Raw genomic sequence first — 23,488 nt, 5'->3', positions numbered from 1 at the left:
ATACATCATTTTAAAAGTAACCAACAGTCCTCCCTCGCTCCCTGTCAATTTTAGTTTGAGCTGCTCAGGTATGAGGCACTGAATCTAGATGGCTTACTCGAGGAATAAAATTTGATCTGATAGTATCCCTTTAACTCAAAGTGTCATCTCTAGCACTGCCCACATTGGCACTGTACCCATGAGAGAGCGGCATGGCGGTTAGCCTTGCTCAGAGCAGGTTTGCTCCAAAGGGCATGATCACCTACGTGCTCCTGGGAGCAATTTGATGTGTGAATGCATGGTGTGTTGCAGGCACATTAGGGGCACCGAGTACTTAGGAGCCAGATGTTAAAGGGGTCACCACAAGACCATCTCCCGAGTCCAGTCTCTGCGTCCACAAGCTCCGTCCTTTGTTCTTTTCAGCTTCACCACCCCTCGGCTAGGGGTCAGGGGAGGGTAATATTGGCAACTTCCCCTTTAAGAAGAAATAGACCACGGCCCCTTTAAATCCTCTCCAGCTCGCTTGCTTCTCGCCTGTGTCGAGGGTTACCTCGCTCTCGCGGGATTTCCAACCCCATACATATATTACCCAGCATGCCCCGCTCTCTCTTTTTCCACCTCAATCCAAGATGGTGAGTGGCGGCTACTGCTGCTGGGCCCGGGTTCGGGGGAGGTGGAATCCGCCGCCATCCGCCCCTTAACCGGGGCCGTAGCCGGGCGCTACCGGGCGGGGCAGATGCGCGGCCCCCGGAGGGACCAGGCCGGGCTCTTTCGCGGTCTGCGGGAGTCGGGGCCGGCCTGGGCCTCAGCCTCACCGGCCTGCGGCGCCGGCTGCAGCAGGGTCCCGGGGGCTGAGCTTTGCCCGTGAGGAGCCGCGTCTCGGGGGTAGCGGGCGCCTGTCCTCCCGGCCGAGGGCCCTTCCCAGAGATGGGTTGGGGGCCCCGGGGACCAGGGCAGGCCGGGGCCTCTAGTGCTTTGCCGGGGGCGGGGGGAGGTAGGGGACGGTGGGGGCAGGACTCGCACCTGCAGCGGAGGCTCCAGGCCCGGGGGCGCGCTGTGGCTTGAAGGGAGTGAAACTTGGCCGAGTCTCTTCTCCTCGGGCTGAGGCTAAAGCCGCCCCCAACTAGCAATGGGCCTTCACATCATCTGGTGTGAAGCGGCTCAAATGCGGCAGACCCAGGAGATTGGGACCAGCGCCCTGGGTCTGCCTGGCGAATAGTCTCCTCACAGAGCAGACAGTCACTCCTGTTTTCAGTACTGCAGGAGGGTGTGAGGAGCCAGTTTGCCTCTACCGTTGGGGGGAGAGGGGGCTCTTGCTCCCATCACAAAGTGGCTACAACACCGGTTGGAGGAGGCATTGCTCTGCACTGGGCAGTTTCTTTGTGATTAAGGGCATTTGAGTGAGATAAAAATGGCTCATCGATCGCACAAGCAAAATGACTTACGAGAGGCTCTTTAAAAAGAGCCTTAAAAATCAAGATGAGGGAGTTGAGGCATCATGGCTACCCCCTGCAAGAACAGGGTCTAGACCTGCACACTAATATGCTCCACCTTAACAAAGATAAGCCTCTCCAAGCAGGCATTGCTTGAATGGAGGGAATTTAGCATTTCTTTCATTTGCAGCCGAAAGGAAAGAAGGCTAAGGGCAAGAAGGTGGCACCTGCCCCTGCTGTAGTCAAGAAGCAGGAGGCCAAGAAGGTTGTAAATCCTCTCTTTGAGAAGAGGCCCAAGAACTTTGGCATTGGTGAGTAAATGGGCATTTGGGGTGCTTTGGGCTGTTTCAGCTGCTGGTCAAGAGATAATACTCTGAATAGGTAATGGTATTTGTTTTGGCACATGACTAAGTTTGTTTTAGGCATAACCAACATTTTTGTAACATATTTGATTTAAGTTGTGTGGACTTCCTCTACCCCTGCAACTGATAATGAAGTTCACAATTCTGTTTAGGCTTATTGCTAAATGAAAATATAATTTAGATATGTCTTATGTTTTGGTAGTAAAGCATTGCTAAACAATTAGCAACGTTAATCTTGTGATAGGGATATATTATGGCTGTCTGAAATAAGATGAGTATCTAATTGTGGTGCAAATGGGCTCCTTTCATAGAAATGCCATTTCTAATAGGCTATGGACAGAAATCTTGGGTTTAGGGGTGGTGGGGACGGAGAGCAGGGATTGAGTATGGTGGTAGAAAACATTCTCAAATTCTGGTTTTAACAGAGACCAGACACACACCCCTCCTCCCCCCGCATATTGTTTGCTAAATTAGTTGAACAGCAGCTTTTCATACTGTGTGCAGATGATGCAAAAGAATATTTGCTATCTGAGTGATAGTGCTGACATGTATATCCACCAAGATCGCTGATGCACTCCTATCTGTGTTCTATATTGGACAAGCTCACGTGACTTCGGAGCATCTGAATTGTGGTCTGTGTTTCAGGACAGGATATCCAGCCCAAGCGTGATCTAACACGTTTTGTGAAATGGCCCCGCTACATCAGACTCCAGCGCCAGAGAGCCATTCTTTACAAACGTTTGAAGGTGCCCCCTGCAATTAACCAGTTCACCCAGGCTTTGGACCGCCAAACAGGTAAGATCAGATCCAAAAAACTTTCTTGGCTCTAGTTGACTATAATGAGGGGCTGAGAAAACAAAATATTGACTTAACGTGTAAAAATCTACATGTTGAGTTAGTTCAATTTGAAAGTGTGTTTTTGTGCAGGTTCTAATACTGATCAGTGTGGGGGAGGAGGAATTTGTAGTTCCATTCAAGAGCTATCTGAACACACTTGTGCACTGTCAGGCTAAAGCTTCACCATCTGTCTGGGGAAATCTTGGATCATTCCCACTCTCCTTCATTTTCTCCCAAAGATACAAGAGCCCTGATCTTGAATTTGGACCTTAGTATGTACCTTAAGTGTACATGGAAAGCATGGGGCCCAGGTACATCACTGTAAATAGGCAGTCTCTTGGGTAGAGTTGGATTGGGGATGCAGGCTTGTGGCGGCAACAGCAGTCAGATATGCTGAGCTAGAATAAGGGGAAAATTGGGGCAGGAGGGTCAGAAAGATGCAACTCCCAACACAAGGAAATGGTTTGTAAAAGGACAATAACTGTAGAAGAATTTTCAGCCTAAGTAATACAGAGTAACTAGTTATCTGGGAGGCTGATACAAAATGTGCTGCTCTATTACAAGGAGAGGGACAACAAGGGATAAGTTGCCCCACACTTTAACCATAGATCCTGTAGAAAGAGGGGTTTAGTTGGTTGATACTATGAGCAGAGATCTATGTTGGTATGAATGAAGCAGGAGTGCCAGGAAGAGATCTAACGAGAAGCTTAAAATTGGCTCTGGAGCTGCATAGTGTAAGAATAAGTTAACACTGATTGTGCAAATGATGATGATTAATATTTGCTATCTGAGCATTAATGATGACTACTCACCACCAAGATCGCTGATGCACAAAAGTATCTTTTTTGGGGGGAGGAGAATAACCTGTCTTTAAGGCAACTAATGGAATCTGGATTATCTTTCAGCTACTCAGCTTCTGAAACTGGCTCACAAATACAGACCTGAGACCAAGCAAGAGAAGAAACAGAGGCTGCTGGCTCGGGCTGAGCAGAAAGCTGCAGGAAAGGGGGATGCTCCTACTAAGAGACCGCCTGTCCTCAGAGCTGGTAACTTTCTACATTTGTGTTGTGAACTTGCCTTGGCGTCTAGAGAGACAAGGCCTCATTGAACAACTGAAAAGAGTAGGCTACTTCGCTTTCTTCCTTCTCCACGTTGATCAATGACTTGGACAAGCTATTGCAATGATGTATGAATTTCTTCACCTGAAATGCAAACTGAAGAGCAAACAAAACGAGCTTTTTAACCCTGAGCTATAGCAGATTGTCCATATAATATTCCTCACTTGCAAACCTTGATCAGTAAGAGCTGGTGGCCACACAGTACTGTCCCTTGAATCGTGGATCTATAGGCAAGCCATGTAATGCTCAAAGGCCTTCTATTGGCTTTTTCAAAAACTTGGCCACACCAAAGACCTTACTTTATTGACTTTCTTTACAGGTGTCAACACTGTCACTACCCTAGTAGAGAACAAGAAAGCTCAGCTGGTAGTGATTGCCCATGATGTGGACCCCATTGAGGTAAGTGGCTTGTTCTTTTCTAGGTACTCTGTTCTAAAATAATGGTCTGGTCAGATCCCTCTATTATATGGACTTCTAGGGGTGTCTGGAGCAGTAGTTCAGTAACATAGCTGTCTAACTGCATTGAGCTAGGAAAGGGTAAATCCATAACTGGCATTATGCTAGGTTTGGAGTCTAGCTCAGGCAAAGGCATGTTAAGACATTGTTCATTATAGAAAACAGCATGAAATAGTAAAACTAACCGTGAAAGAATCTGAGATAAATTGTTACTGTTCTTATTTTACATGTTGTACAGAACATACATACAATAAACCGAATTGTACTGAATGGTCCTAGTGCTAAAGTTCCTGGCTTTTACATAGTGAGGCTTGGCCATTGCAATGATGTATGAATTTCTTCACCTGAAACTCAACCATGAAGAGTAAACTACACGAGCTTTTTAACCCTGAGCAATTGCCAAAGCCCACACTTTATTCTTTGCATGTTGCAAAGCCAAGAGGTGTAGTCTTCATTCTTGGGTCTCTGACCCTACACATCCTTAATCTCTTTCAAGTTGGTGGTCTTCCTGCCTGCCTTGTGCCGCAAAATGGGAGTTCCGTACTGTATCATCAAGGGCAAGGCCAGACTGGGGCGGCTGGTCCACAGAAAGACCTGCACAAGTGTTGCCTTCACACAGGTTAACCCGTAAGTGTTTCTTCTCATTCTTTCTAAGAATCTAAATTTGATCAGCTCAGAAGCAGAGAGCATACAGCTAATCCCCATAGTTAAAGATTGGGGGGTGGGAGGGGAAGACCGTCTAGAATAGAAATCTGGTGTGGGTTTTTCCTTGGAAGATTAAGTACCTACAGACTTAAAAAAACAAACTGAACAATGTATGGGGCCTGATTAAAAACCACTGCTTATACAGGTGTAACTCTGGATATGTCTACACAGCAATAAGACCTATGGCTGTGGTGGTCCAGGACAGTTGATTCAGGCTTGGACTGTGGGGTTTTAGAATTGCATTGTAGACATCTGGGCTCAGGCTGGAGCCTGGGCTCTGATTCCCTGTCAGGGAGGGGGAATAGTTGTAAAGTATTGTCAGTCTGTTGCATGGAGAGGCAATGCTAAAATGGTAGTCTTAATAGTAGAGGTGGACCTTTTGCCAATGATGTGTATAGAATTTCTTCACCTGAAAAATCATGTGGCATTAAGAGCTTTTTAACCCTGAGACAAAAGGTTCCTCAGAAAATGCTGCTATTATTTCTGTTGGTGTTCCAAAGGAACTAACACTAGCATCTCATCACAGTGAGGATAAAGGAGCCCTAGCCAAGTTGGTTGAGGCTGTCAAGACCAACTACAATGACAGATATGATGAGGTAAGAATTTCAGTGCCACTGGCCCTTTTGTCAACATCTGTCTTGAGCCCATACACTTCCAGATTAATTGAAAAAATGTTACTGGACAGAAGCTGAAAACTATGCAGATTTAGATGCAAGTAGCTAGAAATAAACCAAAGCTGTCTGACAGGCCCAAACCTCTGCAAACAGAACGTTTTGGTCCTTTGCATAGGAACTTCGCAGTCTGCCTTCCAGAACCAGGACTTCCGGAGTTAAAATTACAGCTCCCAGGATACCAGTTCATATCATATTTCACTGTTAGTCAAGTGTTTCTTTTCATATCAATTATGTACACATTTTCAATGAACTCAAACCCTGAAATGGAAGTCTTTCTATCTCATTCTTTTCTCAGTCTTTGTGAAAATCACTATCTGCTTAGTAAATCCATCATGTGGGGGAGATGTGATGTAGTTGCCAAATAAACATCTGGAACCTGAAGTCAGTGACTTCTGACTGCCATAAATTCATGCAGGAACTGAACTACTAAAGTTCCATGCTGGGGGATAAAGGGTTAACTGATCATTCTAATCACTTATGCTGGACTTACTGGGAAAGGGTGCCTAACCTATTTTTCTGAATCTTTTTTCCTCCAGATCCGTCGTCACTGGGGTGGTAATGTGTTGGGGCCAAAATCAGTGGCTCGCATTGCCAAGCTTGAGAAAGCCAAGGCTAAAGAACTAGCCACCAAGCTGGGCTAAGTGTACTGGACTTGCATTTTTCTGTACATAAAAAATAAAATCTAAAACAGTGTTTCAGCATGGTGTCTGCTCTGGGATGGGCTTCAGAAAGAAGCTAGTATTAAAGCACTTGAGTAGTCTTAAGTAAATGCTAAGACAAGAACTGAATAGCCATTTTGAGTGTTCATCAGTCCCCTAGTGATGGGAGTGTAAACCCAGTTAATGAAAAGAAGGAAGCTACTGAATCTACTGCAAAGACTCACTAAACTAGCAACCACTTCACCCTTGCTGCCCGTCTTCTGTAGTGTGCTGGGCAACTTCTGCCTTAATACTTATATGCTGTAAAACCAGGAGAACTTCACCAGAAAATTAACTTTAAATGCACTGTATATGCATGGCCTGCTCTTTGCTTTAACAATGGACTTGTGCCTATGGCAGTGCCCTGGGCCTCAAGACTCCAGTTGCAAAGCTCAGAACTGAACCTGTAGCTCCTGTGCAGTGAGGCACTTCATCTCTGTCAGTACACAGCTTGTAAAATGGGGGATTTTCCTTCTGGCTCTTGTAAGAGTCCTTCCCCTGGCCATTTATTGTGGCTTTGTCTGAAAGAGTTTTCACTAGACCTCTGTTGCTAAAGCAGCATAACTCCCACTGGGGCTGCAGGTATGGCTTAGGTCTGTACAAGCTATGATGCTACATGACTGTAGGCCAGGCCTGAGCCTTAAAAGCTAGTTTATCTAGCTCATTCTAATTTTCTAAGCTTGATACACTAACCATGACTAGACATGTACCAAGCTGGCTATATTAAACTATTTTCACTTGACTGCCTTACGTACGTCAGCTACATAATTTAATCAAAATCATGACTTTTTAAATCGGAGTCAAGCCCTGCTTACAGTCTCAAGCTTTGCTGTAGCAAATGTCAAGAGGGCATTTCTGTTTTCCAGGGTTTAGTATTTTCAATTTGTGAGTTTTATGTAGATGTCCAAAACTCTGCGTTTAGGCTCTTTTACTTCTGGGGGAGTGCTGCACCACTGCCCAGGTGCAGAATTTGTCTGCCACAGATTTGTTTCCCTGAAGAAAAATGACTTTCTGAGGGGGAAGCCATAAGAGCAGTCATGTGACCCTCCCCAGGAGTATGTTATGGAGGCCCAGGGCAGTGGCCAGAGAGGTAAATCACTGTGGGGTAAGAGGTGGGCCTGGGGAAGACAGGGCAAGTGGCTCCTACCCTGCACTGGGCTCAGCTGCTAGTCCCAGCTGGGCTGGGGAGGATAGGACTTCCTTTTCCCCTGCAGGGCATCTGGGGCTGAAGCAGACCCTCCCCATGGCTCCTCAGCTGCAGGGGGAGGGATTCCTGTACAGGCAACTGCTCCCCATAGCCAAACCCTCTCACTGAGCCTCACCCCTGATGAGCTCCACTGTTGGACCCCCACCCCATTGAGCCCCAACCAACTGTACCAAGAGCTCCCTGAGTTCCACTTTCCCAGCATCTGGACCCCCCCTGCAGTATCCCATTACCATTGCACCTAGAACCCCCCCAACAAGCCCCTATGAATCCAGATCTTCCCCCCTACTGAGCCACCTGCAGCCAGATTGCCCCACACAGAACCCTCTCAACCCCCACCTAGATCCCTCCACACTTGGGAGCTGCACAGTGATCTCACACACCTGTGCAGCCAGTGCTCTGTGCTCCCCAATACCATGGTGGAGCCTCCACATTTGACAAAATTTGCAGAATTTTAAAAATAGTGTGCAGAAGTTTTATTTTTTGGCACAGAATGCCCTCAGGAGTAGCCCTTTGTACATGTAATGAATGTACAGTATGTACTACTGGAATGAGTCATCTTTTCTTGTGCATTTTAGTGTAGTACTTTTTCTACCAGCATTAAGTGCACTAGGGAACTGTTAATGTGCTTTAGAAATCACACTGCTGTAGTATGCATTACTGCTCTGTGTGGACAAGCTCTTAGATACAGGTAGCCATTTTTGGTGGTTATTGGATAAATGCTGCCTTCACTTTTTTGTAGCTAGGCTTTTATCAGTTAATATAAAGGAAGCCCTGTGTCTAAGGCGCAGAACTAGCCCACTGCTATTCACAACCTACAGTTTAGCACTTAACACTCTGAATATTGTAGAGGGAGCCTAGGTACTGAAGAATGGGATTCACAAAAGCCAGTATGCATAAGCTAGCCACTACACAACTGGTGTTACTTAAGTCCTGCCTCTCAAAGGAAGTTAGTTACTCTTTGCATTTACAGGAGGGGTGTCAGGTTACTACAGTATCCTGCACAGGACTAAATGTTAAGGGTTGCACCCTCCTCCCACCCCTTGTGTAGGTTTAGGCATGCTCAGACCATATCTACCAGAGTGGGCTCCAAAAGTAAGATAGGTGAAAGAACCCCTAGTCAATGCTGGTGGGACTTAGACACCGTCAGCATAATGCTAGGGCTACCGAAACGATGGGTATTATAGCACCTACCCCATTAAGTTAAGGAAGTTTAAGTGCAGAGGGTCTAATCTGCCCTAGCTGTTAAAACATGGTGAGTTCTTGGTTCAGATATACACAGAGCAAAAGACCAGATGTACAAAGAGCCCTTTATTTACTCATCTGCAAACCTTCCCCTGTAAAGTGCATTCTTTAACAAAATAATCCAGAGGAGCTGATTCATTAGATCATGAGTGAACTTTAAAGGAGGTATTTCTAATAGTTTCTCTCTACAATCATGACAGAAATACTCAAATTGCACCTCATACCTTGTGATTGATAAAAGCATTTCCTGAATTACCACGTGTACCAGGTGAAAGCACTCAATTTGAAAATATTTCTTCCCCACCCTCTGCGAAAACAGGCAAGGCAGTCATGGCCTAAGCACTACCTAACCATGGCTTAAGTTTAAACCTCATCTAAATCACCCTCTCTTGCTCAATAAGAGTTTGTCTTAATAGCTGCAGCTCAAATGGGCCTGAGAATCCAAAGCTCAATGTTTCCAAGAAGTAGCGACAACCAATTTCCAGTGAGTGGCCAGACTCATGCTGCTAGAACATCTGGTTTTACAGATTTCTTGTACAGAATCTGATCAACAGTTTTATGGCAGTCCACTAGCTGCATTGATTTACAGAGCCACACAGTCACAACAAGCACTTGATAGGCCAGAGCCAGCTTGGGATGAAGACTCAAATGAAACTTGCAATTTGTGAATTCTGGTTCTTTCACAGCCAGGCCAGTTTCTTCTCTGTGGGTCTCCTGAGAGCTTGAGGTCTTGTCTGTGTTGCATTGAGGAGTGACCCACAGGGGGCTCTCTCTCAGAGGGGTATTTTTTGTATGAACTTTTTGTACCACATGTAGGATGTTGCAGCACATAAGCCATACCTGCAAATGGGAATGGAAGAGCCAGTCAGAAAGGGAACAAACCAGCTTCAGCGGGTGACTTTAAAGGAGGAGGGTTGGCTATTACAATATTATACTGCTCTGCAGCTGCAACTTGGATTACTGGAGCATCTGCCATCCACAGATCTCCACGCGTTAGGCCTTAAAAGAACTCATTTTACAGATAGCCTTTCTGTGCCTCCATTTCCTTAAGTGACTTGTCACAGGCCACAAAGTGAAGCATTAGGAAAGCCAGATATTTTCTAGTCAATGCTGTTAACTCCCTCGCTTTCAGCCCACCCAGTGTTGCATAAGTCAGCCAATTTAAACTCTGGAAGCTAAAGTAATAGTAAATGCAGGGCTTACCAGGTAATTATGTATTGCATATGTTCATTCCTCAAGGTCACTCTTGTTTGGCCTCCAATGGGTCCCCCTGGGACTGTGCTCCCTATAAGTACAATATGGTGCCACAGATTAAAACATGCTTAAAGAATAGTGTTTGTACAACACCAAGCACAATGGGGTCTTGGTCTATGGTAATATAAATTAATAGTCTGCATCGCACGTGACTGTTCTAGAATCAGAACTACAATGGGGGTCAGTCTCTCCCCATCCTATTGCTTACTGTGCCTACAAGTTTCTTGAGTTATTTGCAAAACCTACTGCAGCTGTAGAGTTGACGCTTCCCTGGGAGTTCAATGGAGAATATAAAGCATATTTTTGCTGTAGCAGCAGCATTCTATAACTGGTGCTGTTTTCCTTCTTGAGCCCATGCACATGGAACGGGTGCTCTTATCTCTGCATGGGTGTTGGCTTGGCCCCTTGCTGTATGAATGGAGGTGAGAGCATAGAATTCTCATGCACTTTTTCATAGTGAGTTGTCATTCTGCAGTGCTGGTAATCTTATTCAAGACAGTAAACTTGGCAAAATACAGGAAACAAAGATAGAGGTGCAATACCTCTGTGCCCAGCCTACTATCTTGAAATGCCTGAGGTAAGTAATTGGGTCTCTAGAGAAGTGCACTAAAGTCTAAGCCAGTTAGCAAATTAATATAATTTTTACACTAAGAAAAATAAGCAAAGTACTTCTGTCAGTTACTGCACTAGTACTTCTCAGCCTCCCACAAGTATCTCAGATTTCAGGGCAAGAGACACACTAGACCAGTCTCAAACTGAGGAGGGGATAGGCCCATGTAAATTGGACAAAAGATAAGGGAATCTAGCTCTTTGTCTTACTGAAATCTGCATCGATAAAGATGGGCTCAGCGCCAGTCACCCTCGCCATAGCCTCCAGGTCACGGTAATGCCAGCAGTTCTTTTCTATGTTGTTTTCAGGCACAAAAGGCTTCCGGGTTTCTGACAGCCTCACCACCCCAACAAGGTCTATTTCATCTCGGATCTAAAGGAAGGGAAAAAAACCAACAGCAGATTTCTTTGCAGCTTATTCCGTTTTCAAAATCCACTTGGGCCCTGGTGAATATTTATCTGGGTCATAAAACTCCAGCACCATCTGAGGCCCACAGAGGGGACAACTGGTGGTCCCGCAGGTCAAGACAGAGACGTGTGCAGTGTAGCAGGGGAATAGGCAGATCAGTATCAGTTTCTAATTTTAAAGAGCACTACATTCATTCAAGCCAATGGGGGAAAAAAGCCCACCTGCTTTGAGAAGTACAATGTATCCCTCCACTTCAAGATATTGCATAGTCACATGATCTACTATGGTGCCAAACGCATCTAGTCTTATTTGGCATATTAACAGCTTCTCCCAGACAGTCACAGAGCAGAACTCTAACTAGTGAAGCTTTACTCTATTCCTCTTACCTGTCCTTTCAGTCTGGTCTCTGGTTTCACCTTCCTTTTAGGGACAAATCCTCGATTGACTAGAATTGTGATCCTATAGTTACATATAAAAACAGAAGAAGAAAAGAAAAAGTCCTTCACAAGCAAAAGCAGAACTCCGATCACCTTCCTCTACTTCCTGAACTACATACCAAGGAGAGTAGCAAGCCAAGCATTTGGTGGCCACTTTTTTTATTCCATTAAATGTATTTAAAACTCACTGTAATCAACAATTAGGAGTCAAGGCTCAGTGGCCCTACTGGTTATCTGGAAGATTCTTATAAGGGGAAAAGAATGATTTATACAAGAAGTCCAACTGCTGCAAGTCAACCTTTGGAGGGGAGGCGCAAGCGACACATGCTTCAGGGGTTCAGTTACCTGCCTGTAGCACAGCAGTAATACACATGATTCTCTAGTTAGTATCTGAACATACCCTAGGTCTGTGCAGTAGAAGGGAGTAATGACATTTGCTCCACTCTCTGGGTTGGATGTCAGCTGTCCAGCTTCTCTGGCCTCTCGTTCAGGATCCACCAAGGAACGTGGCAAAATATAGAGCTCCTTGGAGTGGTCGAAATACCCTCGAGCCTTTACAGACCTGTACTCCAGTTCCTTTAGCTCCATGGGGCTGCAGGGAAACATGATGCACTGAGATGAAAGATGCAGTTAGTTCCATAATTTCATTTAGGATTTATCTCCTTCCTGTTATTCCCCCACGGACCAATTTGCAAGGTGGCAAGTAAAGCAAAGAAGACATCAGCAACAGTGGAAAGAAGGAGTGGAGGTGGGGGGAATGCCCCTGAGCTAAACAGCTGGCTTCATAATTTAGTAGCACAAGAGAAGAGGTTACATCAATTCACAGTAAGATCAGTCAGTAGTATTCTGAGTGCATCCACAGATGCATAAATCAGTTGCCTCTCTTCCATGCCACTTGCACCCAAACATCTCTTCTGTGATCCAGCTAGCCAAACACCAGTCAGAGAGGAGGAGGGTCTGCTTCCTGCTAACACAGCACGTAGATGCCAAACCAACAGGAGAGATTTCCCTTCCCTTCTCAATCCCCGAACTTGCACAAATTGGGAATGTTTTCACAGTCAGTATTGGATGGCCATATGATCTAACAGAACCCTTCTCCCACACTGCTTTCCTCCATCTGAGAAACTGTTTCCATGCTCGGGCAGAAGCCAGGTACTGAAGGCATGATCCAAGGCCCTCTGAAATCAATGGGAATCTTTCCATTGACTTTAGTGGGCTTTGGATCGAATCCCAAGCACTGTCTCTTCTTTAAGTCCCTTCTCTGGATCTCATCCCCAGCAATACTTCCAATAGCTTCCTGCCCCGGAGTGGTCATCCTGTGAATCATACTTGTCTGAACTAAACTGCAAACTCTACAAGACAAGGACCATGCCTTTTTGCATGTCTTTAAAAGTACACCTCTACCCCGATATAACGGTGTTCTCGGGAGCCAAAAAATCTTACTGCGTTATAGGTGAAACCGCGTTATATCGAACTTGCTTCGATCCGCTGGAGTGTGCAGCCCGCCCCCCAGGAGCACTGCTTTACCGCGTTATATCCGAATTTGTGTTATATAGGGGTAGAGGTGTACTGCATATATTTATGGCACTGCATGATGCCTCTCCCAGGGACGTGCTCCTGATCCCTATTTAAAATAATGGAACTAACATGACGTTTACCTTCCTTCCCTTCTTGTCCACATTGCTTTTTGTGGCATCCCTTCATTTGTATGTCATCTAGTAAGCTCCTGGGGGCAAGGATCACGTCTAAAGTTCCTAGCACATAGTTGGAGCTACATAAACAAACAGTAGCAACCCAACTCTCACACTTACTCTACAGGCAGAGGAATGGGCGCTGATGCAACTCTTGACTCCAAATCTGCTATCAATTTTAGCTTCCACTTCCGACGCTGAACCTGGGAATGCACAAACACACAAGTAGTAGTGCACAGCAGTGTCATATACATGGGAGCTGTTTATAATGAGTTCTTGCAAATTTGGAAAGGAAATCCCATCTCATCAACAGGATCCCTCCATCCTGGGTCACATTGGTCTATTACAGGAAAGGCTGTGATATGAAAAGTGAGACCACTACATTTTAGGGAGAAAAAAAAAGTACTGAAGCGTGGGTTTAAGGAAAATGAATCTCCCATCCTCAAACTTGCATGGAATTTGCCAATAGACACACAGAAAAAAAGTGTGTGGGGGGGTCAAATTTGGGGGTTGGCCAACCACTATGTTGTCGCTTAAGAGGGCCATGTCTTTGAGTTAGGCCATGCACCATCCTGAACAGTTCCCACTCCTTCCCAAGTGCTCAGATATCTCAGGAGAATGAAATGATATTTACCTGCCATGTACCAAGACAAAATGTGGTGAGGGGGATCAGTAAAAGGCCCCACTTGAAGAAGACATCCTCTTCAGATTTAGCAGAAGCTGTTGTGGAACTTCTACGTCTGCAGGGTCTCAAGCAAATCTCTGGAATACATTAAAATGAGAAACAGGATTTGTGCAGTAAGGACCCAGCTAAATTCCTGCAGGGTTTGCACCATCACAAACGGAAGGTGAACATGCTCCAAAGCTACCATTCTATTGGCTTAATGCTAGTCAGCTATTTTATTTACATTACACAATGTATCTATTAATAGGATACTTGGAGATTTTCATCTTCAGAGAGCTTTATAATTAGTTAATCTGCCCAGCATTCCTTCAGGTGGGTGAAAGAACTCTATTTATGACAATAGCCTTTTAATTACATTGAATCCTAATACATTTAAAATAAAATAACTACCCACTACCAAAGCAGAAGCTGTGCCTTTTTTCACTCTCCTCATACCAAATATTGTTGCAATGGAACATAGGTACAAGGCTGCTCAAAATATGACACCTTCTGGAATAAGACAAATGGAGTAGGACCCAAAAAATTCTTCCTTACCTTTATTTTGCTGAACCAGACCAGAATGTGCTTTAATAAGAGGATATCCAAAAAAATTTCTTCTGACCAAACAGTTTGGTATCTAAACAAAATGAGAGACATCTTGTAGCGGATCTGCTTTGCAATTAGTCCCACATGATAATGGTTGTCATAGTGAGCTTATAAGCTGATTTTATTTGCTGGGGAAAAGGTATTGTAGATCTCATCTGAACCATCATCCCTAACTCGTTCTAGTTTAGATTACAATACAAAGAATTTAAAATCCAATTTCAATTGTAGGAATATAGTTCAATGATGACTGCTCTTTGCCTTCACATCATTCTGTATTAGAAATCAGACAGAACAAATTAGGATGCTGTTTCTTAACACAACGATTGGGAACATCTCCTTGATATAAATGCCATCAGAGTTCTGGTATCTCATAACTTTTGAGCTTCATTAAATCAGTTGGCATATTACCATTTAACAGACATGGCCAGACTCAAATACTTAGTCTCCCACCAACATCATCATGTTGGTTAACAACAGATTGACAGCTGTCAGTCGTTATTGGTCAGTATTTTAGAACTACCTTCATTTAGCTCTGGATGCTACTGGATGGCTTAATCCAGGGGTTCTCAAACTGGGGGTCGGGACCCCTCAGGGGGTCATGAGGTTATTACATGGAGGGTCGCGAGCTGTCAGCCTCCACCCCAAGCCCCGCTTTGCATCCAGCATTTATATAATATATAAAAAGATGTTTTTAATTTATAAGGGGTGTCGCACTGGTGAAAGGGGTCACCAGTTCAAAAGTTTGAGAACCACTGGCTTAATCCCTGACAAAAGATGTCCCATTTATCTATGTCCTTCAGTCATCTCACAAGCTCAACATCTAGTTCACAAAAATGAATAATCTAGGAAGTGGTGCAGTGACTGCAGATGCAAGCAGACTAACTAGGATGCGCTCAGCGCAATAGCCTAAGCTTACATGAAGCCTGGAACATTAAGCACTTTGGAGGCACACAGTGCTATTAATAATGCAGTAATTAACTCTTATAATATAACCTAATGTATCCTTAGAAGGTTTTGGAACTGACTAGAGTTCTGGATGATTTTTAAGAGACCAGACAGATGAGGATTCATTTACAGCAGTCGTTATACACGCTCCCTTTTGTGATGAATGATTCCCCCGTCCTCCCCGGTTGTGTTTCAATGGGATATTTTAACAAGCCTCACTCCAGTTTTGAGACCTCTCTGTTCAGACGGCCACAGCCGGAAACAAGCCGCGTGTCTTTCATAATAAACACACACACACCCTTCTCCCGGCCCGACACCACTAGGGGCCCACAAACTATACACCGAACCTAACAACACAGATCAAGCCCATGGCCCCCATCTCGTCAGCAGACACTGCGCAGCGCCGAGCTCCTGCGACAGGGCGAGGAGACGCCTGGCCGGGTGCCAGCGCCCCCTCCCTCCCCACAGCTTGCGGCCGGACACAGCGCTCAGCCCCCTGGCCCAGCCTGGCAGCAGAGATCGGGCGAGACTGAGCCCTACCAGGCAGCCCGGCCACGCGGGGCAACCCCGGACCCTGCCGCCTGGGCCCCGGGCTCTTACCTGGGAGCTGGCCTCGCGCAGCGGCAACCGAGTCCAGCCGGCCATGGCGGCCCTGCCGGGTGACCCCCAGCGCGCAGCAGCTGGGTACCGCTCCCCCGCACCACCTCCACCGCTTCCTCTTCCGGCTCCCACCGGAAGTCGGCGGTGTCCAATCGGCCCCTGCTCTCTATGGTTCCGGCTCCCAGAGGCTCCGGGCTTCCCTGACTTCCGGTTTGGGCCGTCCCGTGGGCTGGCGGCTGCCCCCACGTGAGGGCCGGGCCGGAGCAGGGGGAGTCCGGGCTCCGCCGCCCTCCAGCGCCATCATGTGCGAGGTGCCCGCGGAGGTTCAGCGCTTCCTACAGCAGCACCCGGTGCTGCGCCTCGTCGAGCCGGGCAATAAGGCAAGCGGCCGGGGGGGCGGTCTCAGTCCCGGCAGGGGCGGGCGGGGTGAGGCGAGCGGCCGGGGGGGGGTCCTCAGTCCCGGCAGGGGCGGACGGGGTGAGGCGAGCGGCCGGGGGGGACCCCAGTGCTGGGGAGGGGGCGGGGTGAGGCGAGCGGTCCGGGGGGGACCCCAGTGCTGGGGAGGGGGCGGGGTGAGGCGAGCGGCCCGGGGGGGACCCCAGTGCTGGGGAGGGGGCGGGGTGAGGCGAGCGGCCCGGGGGGGACCCCAGTGCTGGGGAGGGGGCGGGGTGAGGCGAGCGGCCGCGGGGGATCTCCAAGTCAGAGGAGTATTATCCTGGGGGAGGGTGGTGCAGAACTCATTGGGGGGGGGGGGGGGGAAGGACAGATCCCCCTCCCTGTCCCGGGTTCAACTCCTCTGGATACCAGCCCAGCAGACAGGGCTCACAGGGTGGGCAGGGGAGGGGTCTGCTACCCCCCCCCCCCCCGTTAGAGAAGTGGTTTGGGGACCAAAATGATGTAGACTGCAGGGAAGGTTGCTTGCGGGTGTCTGGAGCCGGGGAGGTGGAGGGAGGGACCTTTATGCCTAGCCTGGTAAGAGCCAGAGTATCACAGGGGCCCTTGCACTGCTCCAATAGGCTGTTTTCTTCCCCCCCTTTTTGGCTGCTCAGGTGAAATGCAGGTTGACAGGTCACGAGCTGCCATGTCGGATGCCAGAGCTGCAAGCTTATACGAGTGGCAAGAAGTATCTGAGACTGATAAAGACAACAAGAGCATTTGACTACAGCGAATTCGAGCCACACATTGTGCCCAGTACCAAGAATCCGTGCGTGTCTGTTTTTTCCTTAATGTTCACGTGGAGCTCTTGCTAATGTTAATTGCATGTCCAGTAGGGGAGTGATGCCTGAGTGTTTAAGTGGGTATCCATCCAGTGGGCTGGAAAAGCATTTATAAAGCAGCTATTGACTCTGAACTAGCCACTTAAAGGTGAAAGACTCTCATTTCTTTTATATAATAACTTTACTAAACGGTGTGTCTGTTTTTTATTCTCTAGCCATCAGCTGTTTTGCAAGCTCACTCTCAGGCACATCAACAGGCTTCCAGAGCATGTGCTGCGTCATGTCCAAGGAAGGCGCTATCAGAGAGCGCTGAAAAAATGTAAGTGGCTCTGTCATCTTCTGCTGTGTTTTTTCTCTTCCCTTTCTGATCTTTTAACGTGCTCTCCTGCTATGCATGTGTAGAGTGTTTGGAAATCGTTCTACAACGTGGCAGTAATACAGAGCAGTGCTCCTGCATGCTTCTCCCAGCCAGGAAGGAAGGGTGACTTCAAAAGTAGAGAGCAATGGTTTCTTATAGTGAACAAATTGGAGTGTCTACTTTAGAGTAGGGATTTTCAAACTTTCCAATAGTGTGGGTCACACTTTAATTCAGGGATTGTCTTGTAGACATGTTTCCTTCCATTTGTGATCCCGTAATATCTCTGTGGCAACTATCACTTGCACCGAAAATATTATTAGGGAATTATTTAATATTTTTTTAGCTGCCCTTAAATACAACTTAGCAGCTGGAAATGGGGAGGAACTGGTACCAAGTGACCAGCAACCTCTCTGCACGCCACAGTTTGGGAACTTCTTGGGCCTCACTAATGCAAACCTACATAACAGCTCGTATCTGTGGGGAATTGTGTTAAGACTTCAAGTCATCTCAAGACTAAATGTGTCTGGCTTTTGACATAGTTGTGTTTCATCAGCAAAGGGACTGGAGGTTGCAGGTTACTGGTGCCAATGTTCACCTTCAGGTAACTTCTTCAAATCCTGCCCAGGTCAGCAGTGACTAAATGTCAACCTCTGATGGCTGCTTGATGGCCTGTATGAAATGAGCTGGCATATCCCAGTCCAGGTTCTGGTGAGCAAGCAGCTACCTCATAAAAACCATCTCCCCTGCAGTTACAGTATCTGTAGGTACTCTTGGCATTCTCATCAGAGAAGCCAAGTTTTGAGTGGACCAGGGAGACTGAACTACACTGCAGCCCTTGTAGGTATCTCCCAGTGAGAGTTGGGGCAGTGTGTGTGGGAAGCTGGCACTGGTGTTGCTCGTGCTGTACTTCCTCAGTGGACTCCAGTCTGCAGGACTGTTGAGCCTGACACCTTTCACAAACAGTCAACACCCCCCTCCCCCTTTGCTGCTGCTAGAAACAGAAATATGGGCAGCATGACAAAACCTTAGGCTTCCTAGGTCTGCTTAATGTCTCTCTAGGTCTGCTCATAGATGCTGTTTGCATTTCTGACGTGCTACCTAGCACTGTGCTCTGCTTTTAGTCCATTCTGTTCTTAACGAGACCACCAAATTCTTGAACCACTTGCATTATTTGTGAATGAGCCCTGCCTGGTTTATTTTTAGATGAGGAATGCCAGAAGGAGGGCGTGGAGTATGTCCCTGCCTGCCTCCTGCAGAAGAGACGGCGGCGGCGAGATGACCAGGCTGAGGGGAGCAGGCAGCCCCGCAGAAAAGGAGAATTCTGGGAGCCTATGTCCAGTGAAGAGGAAGAAGTTGACACAGATGATAGCATGAGCGACCTGTACCCATGTGAGCAAGAGCTTTGGTGTTTTCTGACTGTGTTAAAGGGGCGCTCTCCGTTTCTATTCCCTGGCTCCTCTTTCTGGTTGGCTACCCGCTGGGAAGCCACAAAGTCAGCTCAGTTTAATGTCAATTTAAACTTTGTTAGCAGCATAGGGGAGGGATGCCTGAAGATAATTTATCGTTGGTTGCAAACAGAAAAGAACAAAAACCTAGGAAAAGAGATGTGGCGTTTCCTTTGCTAGCAGCAGGACTGGACCCACCCAGTGCTTTTACTGCTGTACTGCCAGCAGGAGGAACATGGGGCACGTACAACATGTATGTGGGAAGGTGGTGATTCCTACACACAGAATCCAGAGTGGGTGGGGGTTACTCTTCTCCAGATCCTGAGCGTTAAATGCCAGTTATCACTGAATCGCCACCAAGACAGAGATCGTACAAGGGGAGAAGCACTTGTCAGCACAAGACCTGCCGGAACCTGCATGCTCACAGGCAACGTGCACTCCACTGCCTTTCCCAGAACAGTCCTGGAGTCTACAATCCCACCCACCCTGCAGGGGATTTCCTACCAGGTAGAGTGAATTCCATTGAGTTCCTGTCTAAAAAAGACTGGAGGAGAGGTGGAGTTGTAAGGCTACAGGACTATGTTTGCTGAATATCCCCTGTAGCTGGGCTAATCAGGGTACTGGGCACTTATTACTGAAATACAGGGGTTATATTTGTCTTCCAAGGGTCTGGGTAGTAATGTGCTGCCCGGCGGTCAGGGATATTCAGCCCTTGCTGATAAAAGAACTGGAATCTGGTGCTTCAGTGTTGCAAAGTCACCTTTAAGAAAGTTGCCCGTGAAGCCACTGGAGTGAGGCTAAGTCAAAGCAGGAGCCAGAGGAAACTGATCCCAAGTTGGGTCTCACGTTGTGTTTTAGCTGAGCTTTTCCCAGAAAAAAGGCCGGTGGTGCAAGGAGAACGGGAAGGTGATGATGACTTCGTGACAGATAGCGAGGAAGATGTGGCCAAGCCCGCAGAGGAAAACAGCGGCGTGAATGGAGAGGAGAGTGAAAAGATGGACGAGACCAGACGAGCTGGCCACAAAAGGGGAAAGGTGAGTGCTGTGCTGCCATGCACAGCCACATCAAGGGAGAGTGTTTGCAGAATCAGAGGTGAGCCCCTGTGTGTGAGGATGTACTGTGTGATTAGACCAATGATCCATCTGCTCTCATGTCTGTGAGAGGGGCTGATGCAAGATCGGCTCAGCTGGTATAAAACCTTTCGGGGGATGTTTCCTTCTGACCCTGGAAGTCAGTGACTGGTTAGACCCTGAAGCATTGAGATTCTATCCTTTAGTGAACTTGTATCCTGGCTAGGGTAAGTGGGGCTATTATTACCCATATAAATGTCTAATCCTGGTTTGAATTCTACTGCTTGCTGCCTCAGGAGTGGGACTCTTAGGCCAGGGAGACAGAAATGTCCTTTGGGTCCTAAAATTACTTCCACTACTCCCTTCTTAATCAATCCCCTTTAGAATGTAAAGGTTGATAGGGTTTAGTCTGGCCCCTTTTCTCTTTCTCAGTGCTCCTGATTCTGCCTGTGGATCTCTTCACAGGAGCAGACATTTTAGTCCTGATCCTGCAGTCCTTGTGTGTTTGGGAAACAGCAGGAATGCATGTTCAGGCCCTGAATGTGTAAAGTGGGCACATGTAATTTCAGGAACATCATTGCTCATGAAAAGGATGATTCTAGAAGACAGCCCAGAGGGGAGGAGGTGGATTTGCTCCTTGTCTCCCTTCCTCTGGGAGATCAGGATCTGCAGTATTTTATGGCTCCGTTCTAGGAGGAGCATTTGGTACAGAGACTGTGTTTGTTGGGAGAAAGGGAGGGGATGTTATTTTTTAGATCTTATACAAGGGCTGAGGGGAGCTGGAGGTCTTGTCTCTCACTGGCCATGTCCTCGGTAGCTAGGATTGGGATTGTACTGACAGCCTGAAAAAGCAGCAGCTTGGAGGGATGCCTTGTCTGAGCATTCTAGCCCTGGCCACATGCAGTCTTATGCTAGCCCAGAGACATGAAGAGATTCTTTGAAAGACAGTGCAATTTCTCTCTCTCCACAGCCACAGCTGAGTTCCTTAAAGAAGAAATTTAAGAGTCACCATCGAAAACCCAAAAGCTTCAAGAAAGCAGCCAATGGCAAATAAACTTTTCTATAAGTGTGAAACAGTAGTTGGCTGGAGCTAGTTATGTGGCAGTGTGGTGGTCTAAAGGGGGCAGGGTGGTACAAGTTCTACTGAAAAGCCTGGCCTTGGACCTTGCCTGCACCATTGTCAGGTTTCAACCATTTGTTTCTGATGGGGGGCTTTAGTAAGCTGGAGCACAAATGGGTTGTGGGCGTTAGGGTCGATTCTTGGGTCATGGCCTAGTTCTGACTGAGCTGCCAATGATTGGGTGCCTTATACTAATATAAAATTATTCTGTGGCACTTTATTTTTTGCTGAAAGGGTTGGCATTTTTATTCCACTTCCTGCCACGCAGGAATCTACTACACAGAGGATATTAACATTAATACCAAGCTTTAGCCAGGGAACACCATCCCCAAAGGGTCACCAACCATGCACTCAAGCTGGATACAACAAAGATGCCATAGTTTTATTTTGATGGTTTCCAAAAATCAAAACATTTTCAAACACAACTAAGATACAAAATACAGCATAAAATGAGAATTTATACCTATTTCTCTTTCCACATAAAGCAAAAAAAAAAAAAAAAAAAAGTGAATTCAGAACACTTTGCAAAGCCAATTGCTAGATTACATCCTGCCTTCAAGAGAGCATTCCAACCGTTAGAGACGTCACTGCATCAGTTCTGGAAGATATGCAGTACAGCAGTGCACGTGAGACGCAGCTAGCCCTCTTGCAAAGGACACATTGGCTAAAAAGTAGCATGCTGGCGGGAAGAGAGCAGTGTATTTAAAAACAAACCCTCTCCTTAATGCTGATGTTGTACTGTACTTGCAAGATCCCTGTTCCAAAGGCTAGTGACATTTACCTTTCCTAAAGGGGAACATCGATTTTGTGATGCCTGAACTTCCTATGGGGCTGCAGGCAGCCTCTCCAGGAGAGAGGAATTTCATGTATCAGTTAGTTTCTGAAATATTGAACAATTCTTCTTCCAAAGTGATCAAGCTCCTTAGCTGGGCAGAATGAGGGGATCAGCCATAAGGAAGCTAATTAAGGGGTAGTTACAAGACCTGTTTCTACCTATTAACTTATAAATACTTGAATTGTCCACAGGAGCTAGAATGTTTGGAAGAGAATATTGCTGCAGCTAAGGGGCGTGCGTGTATTCTAAACAGTTGCCCGTAGCAACTGCAGTGTGAAAGTCAGTCATATCCTTTATGTATTGAATGTCAGGAGGAAGCTGAAAGGTTTAGTTTCCTGCACAATGAAGACACAGGCACTACAAGAGCAGTTGAGGCACAAAAAAAACCACCTCCTGCAAAGCCTGCTCTGGGGGAAAATAAAAAAAGCCACAGGGTAACTATGAAATGAATTTAAGAAATCTCTCCAGTCCTAGTGCTCTCTGTCACTGCAGAGGCCATTCTCCCTTACATTGATGTAAATGGCTGAACATTCTTGGAGGCATTTCTATTTATCACCAGCTGCTGAGAATCCTGTTTTCCAAGGTAAAGGCAAGACTGTTAAGTTGCACTGTCCAGGTCAACGGGCTTAGCAGCGTTCCTTAGGGAAGAAAGTCCAGGAGCTGGCTGCCTGCTGGAGATGCTGAGCTGGGCTGCTCTTCGAAGTGGAGATGTAAGCAGCTACGCTGAAAGGAGCCACTGATGCAGGAAACCAGGGCAGTTAGCCTGCCGAGCTGCTAGTTAAAGTCACAAGGCGAGTGTCTCACAGAATCCAAGTCAGTAAGACCAACAAAAACACAAAACAAAACATCAATTTAGTCCACTAGCAGAGGGTGAAATGCCCCTTCCCGGCAGGGATGGATGTGAGGTGAAAGAAGAGGTTACACTGATGGGGCAAAGTCAGGACCTGTTTCCCTTCAAACCACTTAAACTAAAGAATCATTTCCTCTCTGAGTGAAACGCTCAGCAGAGGGTTAGAATGCATAAGTTACCTCCCCCAGCTGTTAAGACGCTGCCAAGTATATTCCACTCCCTAGAAGTCTTAGCTACGACTGTCAAAAATGAGGCAGATGCCATTTGAAACACAGGACTGAGAATCAGTGCAGTAAGGCATCACACAGCTGATTTTTGCATGCTGTCTAATACAGGAACAATGGCGCCTGTTCAGGAAAGCATTCTCTACCCCAGGGATAGAGCAGGGATGCCAGAGCAGGTGCTTTCCCTTGAGAGTTCTGTACCTGCTGTTGCTCGGGGGGGGGGGGAGGGAAGGAATTTTTGCATCTATAAGAGAGACTGGCAGAAATGGATCAAGAAAGCAAAGGGCACTCTAGGCTGGAAGATCAGACACTGCTCTGAACCCACTGGTGAGGTGATGTGAACCCTGCATGCATTATGAAATGCTCAGCATTTGAGCTTCTGCCTTTCAGTGCCAGGAACAAGGTCTTTCACAGCTCCACAAATATTGGTTCCACCAGTTACT

At 46.8% G+C, this 23,488-nt stretch overlaps 3 protein-coding genes and 5 non-coding genes across 8 annotated transcripts; 7 read left to right on the top strand and 1 right to left on the bottom strand.

The window, feature by feature from the left end:
• Positions 1-545: 545 nt before the first annotated feature.
• Positions 546-6,257, top strand: RPL7A (ribosomal protein L7a). The gene is made up of 8 exons (XM_065418660.1): positions 546-611; positions 1,603-1,723; positions 2,420-2,569; positions 3,517-3,657; positions 4,049-4,128; positions 4,682-4,812; positions 5,417-5,486; positions 6,101-6,257. The coding sequence occupies exons 1-8, from the start codon at positions 609-611 to the stop codon at positions 6,203-6,205; spliced, it is 801 nt and encodes a 266-aa protein (XP_065274732.1). The 5' UTR covers positions 546-608; the 3' UTR covers positions 6,206-6,257.
• LOC135891478 (small nucleolar RNA SNORD24) lies at positions 2,274-2,348 on the top strand. The gene has a single exon (XR_010562267.1). It is a non-coding gene; the product is annotated as a small nucleolar RNA SNORD24 (small nucleolar RNA).
• Positions 3,370-3,442, top strand: LOC135891479 (small nucleolar RNA SNORD24). The gene has a single exon (XR_010562268.1). It is a non-coding gene; the product is annotated as a small nucleolar RNA SNORD24 (small nucleolar RNA).
• On the top strand, positions 3,788-3,865 carry LOC135891490 (small nucleolar RNA SNORD36). The gene has a single exon (XR_010562278.1). It is a non-coding gene; the product is annotated as a small nucleolar RNA SNORD36 (small nucleolar RNA).
• On the top strand, positions 4,504-4,582 carry LOC135891489 (small nucleolar RNA SNORD36). The gene has a single exon (XR_010562277.1). It is a non-coding gene; the product is annotated as a small nucleolar RNA SNORD36 (small nucleolar RNA).
• On the top strand, positions 5,270-5,344 carry LOC135891491 (small nucleolar RNA SNORD36). The gene has a single exon (XR_010562279.1). It is a non-coding gene; the product is annotated as a small nucleolar RNA SNORD36 (small nucleolar RNA).
• Positions 6,258-8,764: 2,507 nt separating the features above from the next.
• Positions 8,765-16,043, bottom strand: LOC135891206 (surfeit locus protein 1). The gene is made up of 9 exons (XM_065418702.1): positions 15,927-16,043; positions 14,331-14,412; positions 13,746-13,873; positions 13,232-13,314; positions 11,821-12,012; positions 11,370-11,442; positions 10,785-10,947; positions 9,915-9,996; positions 8,765-9,551 (listed from the first exon to the last, which is right to left on the bottom strand). The coding sequence occupies exons 1-9, from the start codon at positions 15,969-15,971 to the stop codon at positions 9,485-9,487; spliced, it is 915 nt and encodes a 304-aa protein (XP_065274774.1). The 5' UTR covers positions 15,972-16,043; the 3' UTR covers positions 8,765-9,484.
• Positions 16,044-16,140: 97 nt separating this feature from the next.
• Positions 16,141-21,090, top strand: SURF2 (surfeit 2). The gene is made up of 6 exons (XM_065418674.1): positions 16,141-16,306; positions 16,976-17,130; positions 17,359-17,462; positions 18,705-18,890; positions 19,805-19,980; positions 20,987-21,090. Exons 1-6 carry the CDS (start codon positions 16,229-16,231, stop codon positions 21,068-21,070), a joined length of 783 nt encoding a protein of 260 aa, XP_065274746.1. The 5' UTR covers positions 16,141-16,228; the 3' UTR covers positions 21,071-21,090.
• The last annotated feature ends 2,398 nt before the right edge of the window (positions 21,091-23,488 follow it).

The sequence above is a fragment of the Emys orbicularis genome, chromosome 18 (assembly GCF_028017835.1).
Source record: "Emys orbicularis isolate rEmyOrb1 chromosome 18, rEmyOrb1.hap1, whole genome shotgun sequence".
Classification (NCBI taxonomy): domain Eukaryota; kingdom Metazoa; phylum Chordata; order Testudines; family Emydidae; genus Emys; species Emys orbicularis.
Note: the sequence above shows the minus strand (reverse complement) of the source record. Positions and strands in the feature narration are given on the sequence as shown.

Excerpts from the sequence above, each read along its gene's own strand:
- SURF2 (XM_065418674.1), top strand. The coding sequence starts at position 16,229 with ATGTGCGAGGTGCCCGCGGAGGTTCAGCGCTTCCTACAGCAGCACCCG. Across the intron at positions 16,307-16,975 it reads TCGTCGAGCCGGGCAATAAG|GTGAAATGCAGGTTGACAGG; the intron begins GCAAGCGGCCGG and ends TTGGCTGCTCAG. Across the intron at positions 17,463-18,704 it reads TCAGAGAGCGCTGAAAAAAT|ATGAGGAATGCCAGAAGGAG; the intron begins GTAAGTGGCTCT and ends GTTTATTTTTAG.
- LOC135891206 (XM_065418702.1), bottom strand. The coding sequence starts at position 15,971 with ATGGCCGGCTGGACTCGGTTGCCGCTGCGCGAGGCCAGCTCCCAG. Across the intron at positions 13,315-13,745 it reads TTTGTCTTGGTACATGGCAG|GTTCAGCGTCGGAAGTGGAA; the intron begins GTAAATATCATT and ends GTGCATTCCCAG. Across the intron at positions 9,997-10,784 it reads CTTTATCGATGCAGATTTCA|GGAGCACAGTCCCAGGGGGA; the intron begins GTAAGACAAAGA and ends TTGTACTTATAG.
- RPL7A (XM_065418660.1), top strand. Across the intron at positions 1,724-2,419 it reads GCCCAAGAACTTTGGCATTG|GACAGGATATCCAGCCCAAG; the intron begins GTGAGTAAATGG and ends TCTGTGTTTCAG. Across the intron at positions 4,129-4,681 it reads ATGATGTGGACCCCATTGAG|TTGGTGGTCTTCCTGCCTGC; the intron begins GTAAGTGGCTTG and ends ATCTCTTTCAAG.